General features: G+C 44.4%; 1 protein-coding gene across 1 annotated transcript in view; it reads left to right on the top strand.

The window, feature by feature from the left end:
- Window positions 1–15,814, top strand: part of Nufip1 (nuclear FMR1 interacting protein 1) — a 32,863-nt gene extending 17,049 nt beyond the window's left edge. The window contains exons 7-10 of the mRNA XM_038310265.1: window positions 197–378; window positions 6,866–6,982; window positions 13,104–13,330; window positions 15,513–15,814. Coding sequence (XP_038166193.1) covers window positions 197–378; window positions 6,866–6,982; window positions 13,104–13,330; window positions 15,513–15,629 — 643 coding nt within the window. The 3' untranslated portion in view covers window positions 15,630–15,814. The remainder of the gene's footprint in view (window positions 1–196; window positions 379–6,865; window positions 6,983–13,103; window positions 13,331–15,512) is intronic.
- Window positions 15,815–16,154: the final 340 nt, after the last annotated feature.

The following is a 16,154-nucleotide window of genomic DNA, read 5'->3' as shown; positions in this document are numbered from 1 at the left end:
AGGGCTCAAAGCTCTCGTGGAAACTTGTGACTGGAAACGAGTGAGTTGTGCGCTGTGGCTCGTGGGTGTTTAAAGTTCTGCTATGGACAGCTCTTGTTTGGGGGTATTTCTTTTATTTTGGTCTCTTTAGCGTCATGGGTCTAAGTGGTCAATTTAACATCCGTGTTTCTTTTGCTCCGTTCTTTTCTTATTCCAGCAAAATGAAGGGCATGTCCAGACATTCACGGATGGCAAAGATCAGAAGTCCCCGTAAGCATCATAAATGGAAAAATGGTGGGGCAAGACAGCGAGCAGGCATTGGTTCAGGCATTCACGCCAGAGATTCGAAGCCTGAAGCTCATGTGGACCCACTCAGTGCTTTGATACACAGTGACTCTGGTAAGCTAAATGGGAAAATACTATAAGTTACAGGCATGTGTACACAGAGAGAGAGTCATGCTAACATCATTTTCATAGCGCTCTGGGGAAAATTCCAGTCCATTATGAGAGGATGGCTAATTCATCGACTGAGCTAGATAGAAGCACAGCTATTACTTACTAAGTAAGGTACTTGTACTTGTGTATTAGCTTCTTCTGTAAGGACCGTGTGTGTGGCTGGTGTTGCATCCATTTAGAGATGAAGAGCACAGAGGCTAAGCTGATAGCAGAACCTGAGTGTGGCTCCCAGTTCAGTCTGAGTTTGTCTGAAAACGTTGTGAAGGTGGGGAGGGGATTAGAGAGACCCTTTCTGGCTGTTGTAGTCAGTGGGGGAGTGCTTGATTGTCTGACTGTGCAAAGACCTGGCTCAGCCCTTCCACCCCTAGGAGAAGTAAAACCAAAGCTCTTTCTTGTCTTTGATAAGACCAAGGAAAAGTCACATTTTTTGTTTTTGTAAGGCAAGCTCTTGCTGTGTGTCCCAGAATGGTCCCAGACTTCAATCCTCCTGCCTTTAAGTACTGGGATTACACTTGGGTGCTACCATGGCTGGTCCTTCCACCTTTCTGGAAGCAGCTTCCCTTACCCATAACCAAAGCTACCCACCCTTAGCATCTAGTTTTTCTAGTTGTCATGTTGACAGTGGCCAGCACAGTCTAGTGCTTTCCATGACAGCTGACACTAAGCACAAAATAGAGTACATCCAGACACTCTCCGAAGCAGAGGCAGGTGAGTCATGGCTAGCCTGGCCTACATAGTGAGTTCCAGGCCAATCAGAATTAGCCAGTGAGACTCTGTCTCCAACAGACAAACAAGTAAGTAGAAAATAAAAGAAAGGGAGGGGGGACAACCTTTTCTGAGCAGCAGAAAAGTGAAGGTAAGCGCTTCAGTCCCTGTTGGTTTTCTGTCAGAACTTAGTCCAGACATCGGCCCTTGTGTTTAGACAAGGGTACAACAGGTAGTGTGGTTCTAGACTCACATCATGCTTGGAAATCTCTGCCTAACTCACTTCTCTGTTGTGCTTGGTGCCGGGTGAGCTCTCAGTAGCTGCTTTGAACCAGGAAAGGCAGCGTTTCAGTCATTGGAGTCTCCAGACTTGGAGCTGGCTTCTCATCAACTCCATGCTATCTGATTTCCTTACTAGTCTACTTGGGGGAGGGGGTGTTCCGTCTCTTTGTGGTGTTCACTAGTGTATTAATTGCATTCCTGTTGTTGTGATGAACACAATGATCACGCAGCTTAGAGAGGAAGGGTTCACTTGGGGCTTATGGTTCCAGAAAGTTAGATGTAGAGCAGAGGTAGCAGGAGGCAGGGAGGCCTAACTCAAAATGTTGAGAATCTTTTGAAATCTCAAAACCTACCCTCAGCAAAACCACACCTCTTAATTGTCTCCAAACACTCAGCCGGGGACCTAGACTTAAGGAGGACGTCTCATTCAAACCTCGTGTTCCACTCTCTGGCCGCCTGGGGCTGGTGACCACGCGATAGCACAGAGTGCGTCTAGTCCAGCTGCAGAAGTTCCCAGAGTCTGTCCTTCTCACGCCTGCCCGGACGACCCACGAGCCTGCTCAGTGTTCAGCTGCTTTTCTGCTCCACAGTTGCAAAGCCTTTTACATTCCTCCAAAAACCACATGGCGAGGTCTGCCACAGTGTGGCCCACTTCCTGGTGCCAAGTTCTGTATTAGTTGTTTTTCTGTTGCTGTGATAGACAGCACAGCCAAGGCAGCTCATAGAAGGAAGGGCGTATTTTGGAGGGAGAGGGGCTGTGATGGCAGAGTGGAGGGGGCAGGTGGCGGGAGCAGCAGCTGAGAGCTCACGTGTGGAACCACAAACAGGAGGCAGGGAGGCCTAGCTTCCTCCAGCAAGGCCACACGGCCTCATCTTCCCCAAACAGCCAACAGCTGGGGACCAAATATTCAAATTCCTGAGACTTATGGGGGACATTTCATTCAAACCACTACAGCTAGCTAGGTAGGACCCAGTTTGTTTAAAATTTTATAAATTATAGTTTTATTTATTTATACGTTTGTTGTATGAGTTAGAAAGTAGTCGGTGAGTAAAATGTCCTCAAACTTCTGATCCTGCAGAGCCTGGTGTTTCCTAATATACATACGACTGTGCCCCTGGAGCACGGGAGCAGCTGTCCCGACAGTGATGTAGTTAGGACTTTGTGTGTGGAAGATATTAAAGTCATAATAGTCATTAATGCATGTGCTGGTTTGAGTGAATGACCCCCAAGGCTCATGTTTGAACACTTAGTCGCCAGTGGATGAGAGTGTTTGGGAAGGATTAGGAGATGTGGCCTTGTTGAAGGAGGTGTGTCACTGGGGGCAGGCTTTGAGGTTTCAAAGTCTTTCTCATCTACCCCAATTCTCAGTTCTTTCTGCCTTGCATCTGTGGTTTGGAATGTGAGCTCTCAGCCTTTCCTGCAGCGTGCTTTTATTCCACCATCATGAACACTAACCCACTAGAACTGTAAGCACAGTTAGAAGTTTTCTTTCATAAATTTGTTGGGTCATGGTGTTTTATCAGAGCATCAGAAAGTAATGTAGTGTTCACCCTTCAGTTTCTTTCTTGAGAATGCCAGAGTTTAAAGCAAAGTTCCCGTGGGAGGTACTGTGTGTGTGTGTGGTTCTCCTTCTCACCCGCCTCCCCGAGGGGATCAGCTCAGGGCCTTCAGCATGATAGGCAGGTGATTAACTTAATTATTTTAAAACTTGGGTGATAGTTTCTCTTCTAGAGGCAGTGTCAAGTAGGAGGTTGAATACCATGCATAGAAAGAAGCTGTAGACGGTGAACATGGATGAAAGCAGTTTTTTCTCTTCCAGGGGACCCAAGTTTGGTTCCAAGCACCTCCATGTTGCTCACAACTTTGGGCACTAAGCATGCGTGTAGCATACATACATACATACATGCATGCATGCATGCGTGCGTGCATATGTGCATACGTACATACATATACATATATGCAGACAAAATACTCATTCATACACATGAAATAGATTAAGGTGAGTGGGGCCTGCAGGGTCCTACATTTTCCTTGCTTAGCACTATAGTTGGAGAAAGGGTGGGGATTTTAAGAAACTCTGTTGACGCTTTCAGGAAAGTGCTTCCTGAGTCCGCGGTGCCAGCAGCCCTGAGTAGCCTTAGATAGGAGCTGGGCCACCTTGACTTCCAGGGAGGGGAGCGGTGCTGAAAGCTGAGTTGCTCTCAGTGGACCATGCCTGTATAATGGAGCCTCTGAATATCTAAAAGGACAGTTCAGAGAGCAGAGCAAGTGGCAGTTTCCTAAAGAGTGTCAAGAAAGAGCATGAAGTGTCATGTCCCTTCAGCTCTGTATTTGATAATAAACTGATGTGTGAGAGAAACAGGTGTTGATGACTGGCTACTGGTCTGATGATGGGGGAGGTCAGTGAGTGCATGATTGTTTGAATCGGGATTCTGTGCTGTGAAATTTGATTTCATGATTTTTGTTGGTAATCTGTTTATACTGGTGTTTTTATTTTTATTTCAGAGAATTGTGTTTAGCTGCTTTTATTTTTCAGGAGATCCTTCTTTGTTTCTTGATTATTTTATGTGTGGGTGCAGTGCCTTTGGCTGTCTTCAGGGTGGGTGCTAAGTATTTCTGTGAGAACTGACGGCATCTCCCAGGGGATTGGGGAGTAGCACCTCCCATCCCTCGCTGTCTTATTTGTGAGTTAATGTTATTGTGATAGATTGGGAAAGGGTTGTTAGCTTTTTGAGATAGGGTTTCTTCCTCTAGCCAGGGTGATATTGAACTCACAGTTCTCTTGCTTCAGCCTCCTGAGTCCTGGAATTGCACACATGCACCACCTGCCTGGTGTACTTTCAAAGTGTTATACTTGTAGTGTGTCCCCTAAATATGCGAGAGAGAGACTTAAGTTGTTTGCACGCATTAGCTCCCACCCCTTATCTTCTGGGGAGGTGGTTGGTATCATGAGCTGTGTGGTCTCCTAGTCCACCTAATGCTCAAGTTGTAAATTTCAAATTCTTTTCTCCTGAAACCAGACTCTTTTAGAGAAATGGCAATCTAGGACAGAAAAAGCACAAGGTTAGCCTAGAGTGTCTCATGGTGTCATGAAGTTCTCTAAAAAAATACAAAGATCACCAGTTGTGGTAGCACAAGCCCACGATCCCAACACTTAGGAGGCTGAGGGCCTGGACTATGGTGAGACCTTGTCTTGAGTAAGTAAGACAGTATAGGACAGAACGGAATGAGACATAGTCAGAAGGGTGCTAGAAAGGATTTTCAGTAACTGAAGTTGTAACAATTGAAATCACAAAATAATGGTAAGTTATAGCAGTCCCTCCCAAAAGTGAAAATCCATGAGTCTGTAATAAGCATTTGATTAGATAAATATGAAGGTAAGGGACAGATCTTTCTTTTTCAAAAAGTGTCTGTGTGCGTGCGTGCGCACACATGTGAATGAAGTGCCCACGAGGACCAGAAGAAGAGGTTGGGTTCCTTGGGGCTGGAGTTGGAGGCAGTTGTGAGCCCCCTATGTGGGTCCTGGGAACCACACTCGACCTCTGCGAGCAGCGAGTGTCCTTAACCACGGAGCCATATCTCCAGTTCAAGCTACAGATCTTTCATAGAGAATATTTGCAGTGCATATATATAGGGGGAAAAAAGAGAAATACAAATTAGCCACTAGAATACCTTAGTAATAATTGTTTTCAAATAATTACACTGCTTCAGGGCACCGTACCTGTTCCTCAAACACCTACTGAGAACTGTGGTGCTTTTAATATGTCAAAGGTTTAAGGTATTTTTTTACTTGAGTGGATACTCAAATTTAAGTGTGGAATAGTAGCTCATTTCAAGGAATGAAGAGGAAAATCATAACTTCAGAAAAGTATAGAGAAACTGGGCAGATCATCCAGCAATCAAATTAAACATCACCAGTAATAAGTCAGTGATGTCATCGACTGCTGGTGAGCGCCAAAGGGCTTATCCTTTTTGATGTTTGTCAGCAAACAAAACAAAATTGGGTGTAGGGATCTGTCACTAGAGTCCCAGCACTTAGGAAACTGAGGCAGGAGAGTTGTAAAAGCCACAAGAAATCTCAGGAAACGGAATCTGGAGAGTTGTAAAAGCCACAAGAAATCTCAGGAAACAGAGGCAGGACAATTGTAAAAGCCATATGAAATCTTGGGATTGATAAGACCTAAATGAGATCAGACTTTTAAAAAATATAACATTTGGCTACTACAGGGTCGGTTTCTTTCGTTAGGCCTTGGAAGAGTTCATGCTGTGTGGTCATTTCCACAGTGAAGGAACAGACTGCATGCTAGCATTCATAATGTGCATATAGAACCTGCATATTTTCCTTTCTCCTTATTAATATGCAAGGTGAGGTCATTGTCTAGCTTGAAATCAAGGAATAGTTGAGACATTGTTAATGCATCAGCCAACATTTGGTCGCGTGGATGGTAGGTGTGTCTTCATCCCTCGTACGTACCTTATGTGGAGGAGGCACACAGCCAGCGTTCACATACAAAGATACTTAGATTTCCTAGTTTGGGGTTGTCCATGTTTTGGTTTCCCTAGACTGGCTCAATGAGTCCTGCTGGCTTAGTCTTGAAGCATTTGATATTGGTTGTGGGCTGAATTGATTGAATTGATTTGTTGAATAGACAAGTTGTCTTCAGTCCAGCTTTGTTTCTTGGCTTGTCTGGTTCAGTGCTAATGTTTTAGAACTGCCAGAAATGAATGCAGTAGTGGTTTCCTGGGCTACAGAGAGGCTTCCTGGGCTACAGAGAGGCTTCCTGGGCTGCCATCAGACCTTCACCTCGGCAGCCTCTTCAGTACTTGCCATGTTCTCGTGTTGGCTTGTTGAACTGTGTTCTTAGAAGCTTTGGTTAGAGTCATTTTCGTGAACTCTGTGACTTAGATGTTTGGTTTATTTAAATGTTAAACAGTGAAAAAGTCAAATTTTTGTATTTATTCCTAAATCTAATTTTCAGAGTTAACAATCTTGGCCCAATAACACTCAATGAGTGTTTTGGCTTTTCTGCTACCTGTGATAGCAGAGACTGTAAATTAATTTAATTTAGGAAAGGGCCAAATTCCATAACCCACAAAACATGGTAAGTTAAGCTGTGTACAGTTACATTTGTCTCTCTGCTTCCCCTGAAGAATTCTCAATTCCCAGCAACCACATATGGCTCACAACCATCTATTATGAGATCTGGACCCTCTTCTGGCATGTAGGCATACTTGCAGGCAGAACACTGTATACATAATAGACAAATAAATCTTTAAAAAAAAATTTAAAACGAAGTTTTTAGCCCTCCTAGAATTTTTTGTCTGTGGCAGGGAAGATGAAAGAGGTCATCAGAAATGGCTTGTTTCCCTTACAGAGGAGAAGTGGTGGCGGCCGCTCTGGGCTACCCTCTTTGAATCCTTGTTCTTTCCCTTCTGTTGTAGAGTCTGATAAGGAAGAGAAGCCGCAGAGGACTGTGGTTCCTAGGGAGGTGACACCAGCATTGTGTTCGCTGATGAGCAGCTACGGCAGTGTTTCGGGATCAGAGAGTGAACCAGAAGGTAAGGCCGGGTGAGACTCCTTGTTGCTTTTGCCTTTGGTTCATGCTGGGCGATGGTAGCATCCAGCATGCAACATACTGTCCCATTTCAGGCCCTTGTCATGTCTGTAACACCTTTGATAGCGGAATAGAGGTCCCAGCACTCAGGAAGATCCGAAGTTTATGCTTATCCTCAGCTTAGGGCCAGCCTGGGCTATATGAAACCTGGTCCCAAAAACTAATGAAATGAAATGAAATAAAATTTAAGTCTGTTGGGCACAGTGCTGTTTATAGAACACGTTTGTGTTAGTTGTCTCACTTGGAATGTATAGTGGCCCTGCACTTGTGTTTATTTGTGCGTATTGTACATGCATGTAGGTATATGCACGTGCAGTGTGTGCAGAGGCCAAAGGTCCGTATTGGATGACTTTCTAGATTGCGCCCCACTTTTTGAGATAGGATCTCGCACTGAACCCAGAGCTTACTGAAGTTACAGATGCCTGCCACCACCCCCTGCTTTTTCCTGAAGGTCAGAGGTCAGGTCCTCAGGCTTGTGTGGCGGGCACTTGACTCCTGAGCCGTCTTTCCAGTCCCCATCTGTTTGTTTTAAAGGATTGAAGAAATGAAACCCTTTCAAGATCCTGTGTGGCAAGTTAGCAATACCCAGGAGACGTGTTTTACTTTCCAAACAGATAGTATGTGTGGCTTTGTTGTGATAAGCCAGTTTACCTCTGACAGCATCTCTTTGGGGGCCACATGCTCGAGTTGTGATGGGCTATCAGTCTGATAGAGTATAGTTTTAAATCCAGGATTCACACCAATAATGTAGTATATACTTAGTGAATAAACCAATGTCCTATAGTTGGCCAAACCTGGTCCTGCTTGGTATTTGTGTGTAGGCCTTTCCTACTGTGAGAGTCGGTGTGTTTGTGACAGAGCTGGGGTTAGGAATAAGAGATAAAGTGTTCGGGTATAACGAAGGGAATGTAATTGGATGAAGTTAGCGGTATCTCAGATGACAGTGTTTCTGTGCTTGGAGGATGTGGACTAAGGAAGAGCTGGGCTTCGATACAAAACTTGGTGTTTATGTATCTGTCTGTGACGTGGAAATGTTTTTGCTGTTAGGGCTATGGGCTCTTCTGGCAGTTAAAAGCTACTTGGATTTTTGAAATGTAAGCTCCTTTGGCTTTATCAGCGTATCCCTTCACAAGTGGTTGCCTTCTTTTACCTTTAAGAAAAACAGTATTTGTTTCTTACTCTTGTTTCCCATATACTGATAGGTAGATGGAGTTATTCTTTAAACACATATTATATTTCCTCCCTATCAGTTGTATTTATAACATGATAAGGAGAAAAGCTATTAACAGGTTAATGAATCCCATAGAAACAAGGCGAACTAAGCTCTCTTCTTTCCCTCTGGAGATGAAACATTTGATAAGTACTCTGCCCACTCTGGTCTTCAGTTTGAGGCTGCCGCCATTTTTAAATTGGAAGGAAGAAAAGAAGCTAGAAGTCTTTGAAATCTCACACCTTCTCTTTCTGGGGCATCAGGTTTGGAGAGGATAAGTTTGTTAGCATAGTGTGTGGCAGAACCTATGTGAAAATGTAGGTTTGGGGACTTGGTAATGGAAAGAAGCCAACTATATTATTGCATTTCCTTGTAGCCCCAGCTTTGTGTCATTTGCTGTCTTCCTGAACAGGAAAGGGTATGTAGCTTCTTCTTTGGTAGCAGCAGATAAATACGGTGCAGATTTTTGTGTGAGTTTAACTATTTAAATAGTCTCCTTGCCTTAAAGAGAACGCTTTTGCTTAGTACTCTTGGATCTTAAGAATTATCTTATTGTTTGAACTCGGCTTCATCAAGCCGTCCAGTCGCTACCCGGTGTCTCACATTAGCTGTCTCCTGGGCAGGTTAGAGAGGGCTGGCTCCCCACGGAGACTGAAGCAGCGGAGAGGGTGTGCCTGAATCCGGGACTGCCAGAATTGTGAATAAGGAGTGTTTTAAGTGGTTGGCTCTGATGATTTTCCTGTCTTCATACAGCTTCCTTGACTCAGCTATGATTAGAACCCCAAACTGAGAACTGGTTTAAAATGCCACAAACTGATGATTTTAACTTAAAAGGATAGCGTAACTGTATTTAGAACTGATTTGAATTGGTGGACATTATATTAATATATGACAATTAGTGGAGAGATGTTAAGAGAAAATATAAATGGCTCCTTGTCCTTAGTCCTTAGAAATTCAACTGTGTAAGCTCGGACTCACCTGACCTTTGTGGTCCTTGGCTGAGTGACTGACACCTGGAGGTTGAGGAACGACGGAATGCGGCTGCAGCTCTGATTGCTGCGCTCCTCGTGCTCACTGCCGTCGGCTGCAGGGGCTCCCAGCTGTTCTGTTTATGGTCACAGTTCTCTGCTTCCTCTTTCCCTCATCACTGAAGAAGCATCGCATCCTTCATGTGGTCATGGCAAATGCTCACAGTGCCTACTCCATGCCAGGCCCTGGCTGTGTGCTTCACTAAGTTATAACTGCCTCGTTACCGGGGTACCGGCCACTGCTTCCATGCACAAATGAGGACGTGAGCAGAGGTCACCAGCTTGCCATAAACTATTGAGTGATGTCGACTTGAGGTCAGCAATCTGACACACGTTTGTGCTTGAAATATGTGCCCTATAATTCCTTTGAGATACAATTTCCACATTTGGCCCTCTGTAAAACTTGAATATGGAGAGTATCACACCATATTTATTCATGGAAAATAAATATATAGAGTTACTGTTTATGAGGAGGTACAGAAATCCTTTCTTAGACAGGACTGTGAGTTGGTCAGTGTTTATATTTTTCTCTCCACTATTGCAGTGATATTGTGAAATCAGTGTTCAGGTGTCAGGAACCTATATTTGTGAGATAAATCTGTTTGGTAGCAGTGTGGTATACTTTCATTACGTTAATGGGTTTGGGCTGCTGGAGGCTTGGGTTTGTACTCATATGGGACACTCACTAGCCCATGGCCTTCCTTGATTGTAGTGGATTTGGTGTGATTTGGGATATGGTTCTGGTTTTAAGGGTTTGTATAGGATTTCTTTTTCACCTTTTTTTATTTTTGTAGAATTTTCTGAATTTAGCATTTTTCTTTTGGGAAGGTTTTAGATTATGAATTAAATTTCCTTTATAGATACAGGGTTAATGAGCTTTCCTGTTCCCTCTGAGTTGAACTTACTGGTATAAAATTAGTCAGTTGTAGTAGTCCTTGTGATATTTAGTAAGGTTTTCACTTTTTCCATGTATTAAATATTGTTCCCATGTCCCTGTATCTTGTTTAGTCTTGTCGGGTATTTCCTGGACTTGTCCTTCCAGGCCCCCGCTCGGGCTCCATCCGTCTCTGTCACTCCCCAGTGGTTGTCACTCAGATCCACGCTCCTCATCTCCCTTTGTGCGCTCTCGGGAATTTGCTTGAATTTTAGACTCCTCCCCAACATTAACGTCAAAGCTATAACTTCGCCCTCGCGTGTTGTCTTAGCCAAATTCTACAGACTTGAAGCATTACAATTTTCAAGTTTATTCTAAAATATTTTGTAATTGACCTGGTAATTTAAGAAATTTAGAATATGGGTATTCTGAAGATAAAAGAAACAGACTCAGTTTGTTCTGTATGTTCATTCAGCAACCAGGACAGACTGACTGCCAAGACCACTGGGAGGGAGAGTTTTCCCCACACAACACAGATGACAGATGCCCACACCTTCGGTCCGTTTCTCTCACTTGCCTACCTGGAGAGTTAGTTCCCAGGGGCTGCAGGCTGGAGTCCCACCTCCACCTTTCTCTTGCCAGTTGCAAGGCCTAGGTTTTTGTACTTGTGCAACTGATTTTGATTTAAGTCAAGATTCCCCTAAGATAAGGAGTACTACAGAGAGTGTCAGTGTGTCCACAGGGCAAGGGATGGGGACGGAATCATGTGTCCATGTCTTCTCTAGGCTCATCACCCTCCAGAAGTTCTCTGAACTCTGCCCATAATGGGCATCCACTTAGCCTTCAGCTCTCCCCTCCCTGGGAGCTGGAGGGTGCCTGAGAGATCCTATCTGGTCTCCGGAGTGAGCAAGTCATCCCATCACCCACCTGCATCCATCCTGAAGCTCCTTAGGGGCTGCCAGCCATCCGTCCCTTGGGAGTGTACAGGAAGATGTAGATTTCAAGAATTTTAGCTGTTGTGTGCCAGGAAATAGAGAGGGGGGTGGGTGTATCCTAGAGTAGCACTCAGAAGTATTGCTTGGTTTCTAAATAGTAGGGTTCTACCTAGTTTCTTGTTCATTAGTGTTATTTCATTCCATTTGAGTCAAAAATATAACCTACATGCTCTTAGGTTTTGGGTTTTTTGTTTTATTTTGTTTCCAATTTACTGAGCCATCCTCATGGCCCAGCCCTAGCCAGTGAACTTGACCAGAATACACACTGGATAGAATGTTCCTTAGCCATCTTTAGTGTTGGTGGTGGACCTCTGCATCTCCACTTATCTTCTGTCCGTTTTACTGAGAGCTGGAGCTTCCTTCTCTAATGATAGATTTGTATATTTATTCTTTGTTTTTAACTCTGTGTGTGCGTGTGCGTGTGTGCGGAACTCACAGAGGACAGAAAACAGTTTGCAGAGGCCAGTTTCCCCTTCCATCATGTGTGTGTGCGTGTGCGTGTGTGTGTGTGTGCGTGTGCATGTGTGTATGCGTGGAACTCACAGAGGACAGAAAACAGTTTGCAGAGGCCAGTTTCCCCTTCCATCATGTGTGCGTGTGTATGTGTGGATGCACGGAACTCACAGAGGACAGAAAACAGTTTGCAGAGGTCAGTTTCCCCTTCCATCATGCCGGGCCCAGGAACTGAACTCAGCTTGGAGAGAAAGAGCTATTTTGCTGGCCCGTATATATTGCTTCTTTCAGTTTCATTAAGTTTTGACAAATCTTGTTTTGGAGCCAGTGAGGTGGCTCAGTGGATAAAAGCACTTACTAACCAGCCTGAAGACCTGTTGCATGTTTACATACACATGCATGCACGCACACACCCAACGTGTTTATAAAAAAGTTGATACTTTATAAGGTGTTTGTTTGTTTTTGCTCTTGTTTTGAGAGACAAGGCCTCACCATGCAGCCCAGGCTAGACCGGATCCAGCAGCTTCCCGCCTGTCTTCTCCAGTGCTGGGTGGACAGGTGTGGGGCACTGTACCTGGTGTGTTTCATGTTTGTCATGTCCAGCCCGTTAGTACTTTAAGCTGTCCTTTATCCCCGGCAATAGTCCTTGTCCTGAAGTCTGCTGCTGGTTCTGGTGGGGCCGTGCAGCGTCCTTCTGATGGGCATGTGTGTTGCATCTCTCCTGTCCTCGTCCCTCTCCTTGTAATGTTTTACTTTCTGTACACCGTCATCAGTTGTGTACTTCCTGCTGGTTCACACCATAAGGCAAGGAGTGCCTGCATTTTGGTTCATCGGTATAATCCACAGCTAGATCTTGTTCTTTTCCTGATCTGACCATTCTGTCTGTTACATGAGGTGTCCAGGCCGTTCATACACAGCTGTGCATTCTTGAGGTGTATGTGGCGACGTGCTTCCATTTTCTCCCTTATTGCAGAGGTCTTCGGCTGGCATCGCTTCCTCCCTTGCAGTTGTTTAAATAGTTGTTTTCTCTAACTGTTTTCAAAGAGTATTTATGTTTGTGTACATATTTCCTGTGCCCTGGTATTTGTTACTTGTTTGAGGAGTCCCAAGCCTTTTGGATGAGTGCTTTCTATACTCTTGAGGTAGTCTCCTTAATAAATAGTAAAACACCTAGTTGGAGTGGAGCTTGCTGTAAAGTCTTTAGGTTTAAGTTACTGGGTAATCCCTGCCCCATCCCCCCAAAAAATTAAGTCAAGCATTGGTGGTGGCACCTTTAACTTGGGCTGCAGAGATAGGTGGATCTCTGTGAGTTCAAGAACAGCCTGGTCTTCAGAGCTAGTTCTAGGACAGCCAGGGCTACACAGAGAAACCCTGTCTCAAAAAACCATTAAAAAATAGTTATTGGGTAGCCAGTATTATGGCTGGGAGGATTCTTACACTTCTCTGGCTGTTTTTAAACTGTTTGACCTGGTTTTTCTTTTTATGTTTGTTGTCTGCACATGTAGAAATCCCCATCAAGACTGAAGTGGATGTTCTGCCAGAAACCCGGATTCCTCATAGCAGTCCTCCCAAGAGCCCAAGACAAAGTGTCAAAACAAGGGGTAGAACTGTCCCAAGAGCCAGGTGGGAGAACCAGAGGAATGGGTTCAGGAAGGTAGCCCTAAAGAGGAAAAGGAGTCACTGCCACCCGTTATTTGAACCACGAACGCGTCACCCATACCTCCTGGAGATGGTGAGTACTGTTTCTTCATGCTGTCATACCCAGACTTTCATTGTAACAGTGGGGTCACTGGGGTGCTCTGTGTGTGTGTGGTAAAGGTGGGGTCACTGGGGTGCTCTGTGTGTGTGTGGTAAAGGTGGGGTCACTGGGGTGCTCTGTGTGAGTGGTAAGATGGGGACATTGGGGTGCTCTGTGTGTGTGGTAAAGGTGGGGTCACTGGGGTGCTCTGTGTGTGGGGTAAAGATAGGGTCACTGGGGTGCTATATGTATAGTAAAGGTGGGGTCACTGGGGTGCTGTGTGCTCGTGTGTTCCTTGGAGACGCATATGTGTGGATGTCTAACCTCTAAAGCTATGTTTGACATATAGGTGGTGTTCAGTACATGCAGAACAATTACAGGTTCCATCACTTCTTAACATTTAAGTACAGGTTTAACTACTGAAGAGGAGGTATGTGTTTGAGGTTACATTTTCATTGGAAGCACAGCTAAATACAGTTGTGAGCTGAGGGAAAAGAAAATCATTTTCTGTTTTAAAAATGCCTGTTGAGGGCTGCAGAGCAGAGATGGCTCACAGTTTAGAGGATCCAGCTTCAGGTCCCAACACCACATGCTGGCTGTCAACTGTGCATGACTCCCATTCCAGGGTATCTGATACTCCCTTCCAGGTTTACAGGCACCAGGTGCATGCAGGCAAGACCCCCATACAGATAAAAATAAAATGAATGGATGGATGAATGAATCTTTAAAAAAAAAATATGCCTTTGAAACAGCCCAAAAATAGTGTCAAGACAAGCCCTGAAGTGTCCTGCCCCAAGTTGTCTTTGCCTTTCTCTGAGTGTGCCTTTATTCGCATCTGCCTTGGGCTTTAATGGCTTTGCCAGCACCGTGTATTCGAACATTTACTAAACACTTGAAGCTGCAGGAAGGGAGCCATGCTTCTGAGAAACGGGGATGGTGCTATTCAGAGACCAGATCTCCTCCTGTCTAAAAGAAGCAGTTTTAGTGGCACTAAAGTGAAGTCTTGTGGTTCAGGTGAGGCTTCTGCTGTAGCCAGTGTCCTGTCTGTCCTTCCTGTTAAATCAGATCGCGGTGTGCTCTGTGTGTGACTGCTCGGCACAGTCCGCTGCAGTTTTTAGATGTCTGTCTGATGCTGTTGAAGATCACCAAGAGTGCTCCTGCTCTGTAGGACAGACATCAGAGAGACATCCAAATGAAATAAAATTCTTTTTGGCAAATAACACGACTCCTTCATCACGTACCTTTTCTGGATACCAGGGAATTGTAGCTTTCTTTCAGTTGTGATTAGGATAATCAAGGAATGTGGAGGTGTTTTTATGTGCTATTTTCAGTTCTTATTGTAGGTAACACACTTCGTTTTTACCATTTATAGACTTGGTTTTGGGGGATCCTCTTTAGTATTTCTTTCTTTCTTTTGGTGTTTCAAGACAGGGTTTCTCCGTAGCTTTGCTGTCCTGGAACTAGCTCTTACAGACTAGGCTGGGCTTGAACTCACAGAGATCTGTCTGCCTTCACCTCCCAAGTGCTGGGATTAAATGCTTGTGCTACCATTGCCCAGCCCTCTCTATTATTTCTTTCTGACTTTCTAAGAGTGTCTCTAAGGCAATGGAGTCTTATGTTGGAATTTCTTTTTTTTTTTTTTTTTTTTTTTTTTTTTTTGTTTTTTGAGACAGGGTTTCCCTGTAGTTTCTAGAGCCTGTCCTGGAACTAGCTCTTGTAGACCAGGCTGGCCTCGAACTCAGAGATCCGCCTGCCTCTGCCTCCCGAGTGCTGGGATTAAAGGCGTGTGCCACCACCGCCCGGCTTTTGCTGTGGAATTTCTGTGCTGAGTGGTGCTCTTGTCTCAGGGAACTGAGTGTGCAGGAGAGCACTCCTGCACCTGTGTGTGTGTGTGTGTGTGTGTGTGTGTGTGTGTGTGTGTGTGTGGTACCTGCAGTGTAGGGGAAAGGTCATGAGTTTAAGTTCTACTTTCCTGTTCTTTACTCTTTCTCCCTAGAGGAGCCCAAATGTGAATAAGGTAGTCTGGCTGTAAGGTAATGGAAAAAGGAAATGTGTATTTTGACAAATCTGTTCTCCTATTCTGTGCTCTTTCTTTTAGGAGGGGACACAGTATTTTAAGTTGTGTTTCTTGGAATTTTTTTTTAAGCAGCTAATCTTTTTTTAATGTATATTTTAGCTTCTCGCTCCGGACATTCGGCATGAAAGAAATGTGATTTTACAGTGTGTTCGGTACATCATCAAAAAGGACTTTTTTGGACTCAATACTAATTCTTTGAAAACTGAGGCTGAGTAGATGCCTCGTGGTTCCACACATGGAAGTGAAGCATGGAAGAGAGTGCATCCTCCAGTAAGCAGCGTAAGCCAACAGTTTTTAAAGATCGAATCAGTAGTGAAAGTGTTAGCCTCATGGGATATCATGTTGGATTTTAAATCTGTCCTTTGGCTTTATGTAAATAAATGCACAGCTGGTCTTTTTAAGGGTGTGTCTGTGTTACTGGGTGGTAACCTGTAGATTTTGCTGTCTCAACTGCTGGCTCCAAAATAGATGCACAGAGACTTAATATTGATATAAATGCTCATCCAATAGCTCAGGCTTATTACTAGCCAACTCTTATGTTTGAATTAACCCCTATTTCTTACCTACTCTCTACCATGTGGCTCATGGCTTGTTTCCCTGGGTGGCTGACTGACGTCTCCTCTGACGCCACCCTTCCTTTATCCCATCATTCTCAGTTTGGCATTCCCACCTAACTTTATCCTGCCTAACTATTGGCCAGTCAGCTTATTTATTGAACCAATCATAGCGACATATATTCAC

The sequence above is a fragment of the Arvicola amphibius genome, chromosome 13 (genome assembly GCF_903992535.2).
Source record: "Arvicola amphibius chromosome 13, mArvAmp1.2, whole genome shotgun sequence".
Taxonomy (NCBI): domain Eukaryota; kingdom Metazoa; phylum Chordata; class Mammalia; order Rodentia; family Cricetidae; genus Arvicola; species Arvicola amphibius.
Note: the sequence above shows the minus strand (reverse complement) of the source record. Positions and strands in the feature narration are given on the sequence as shown.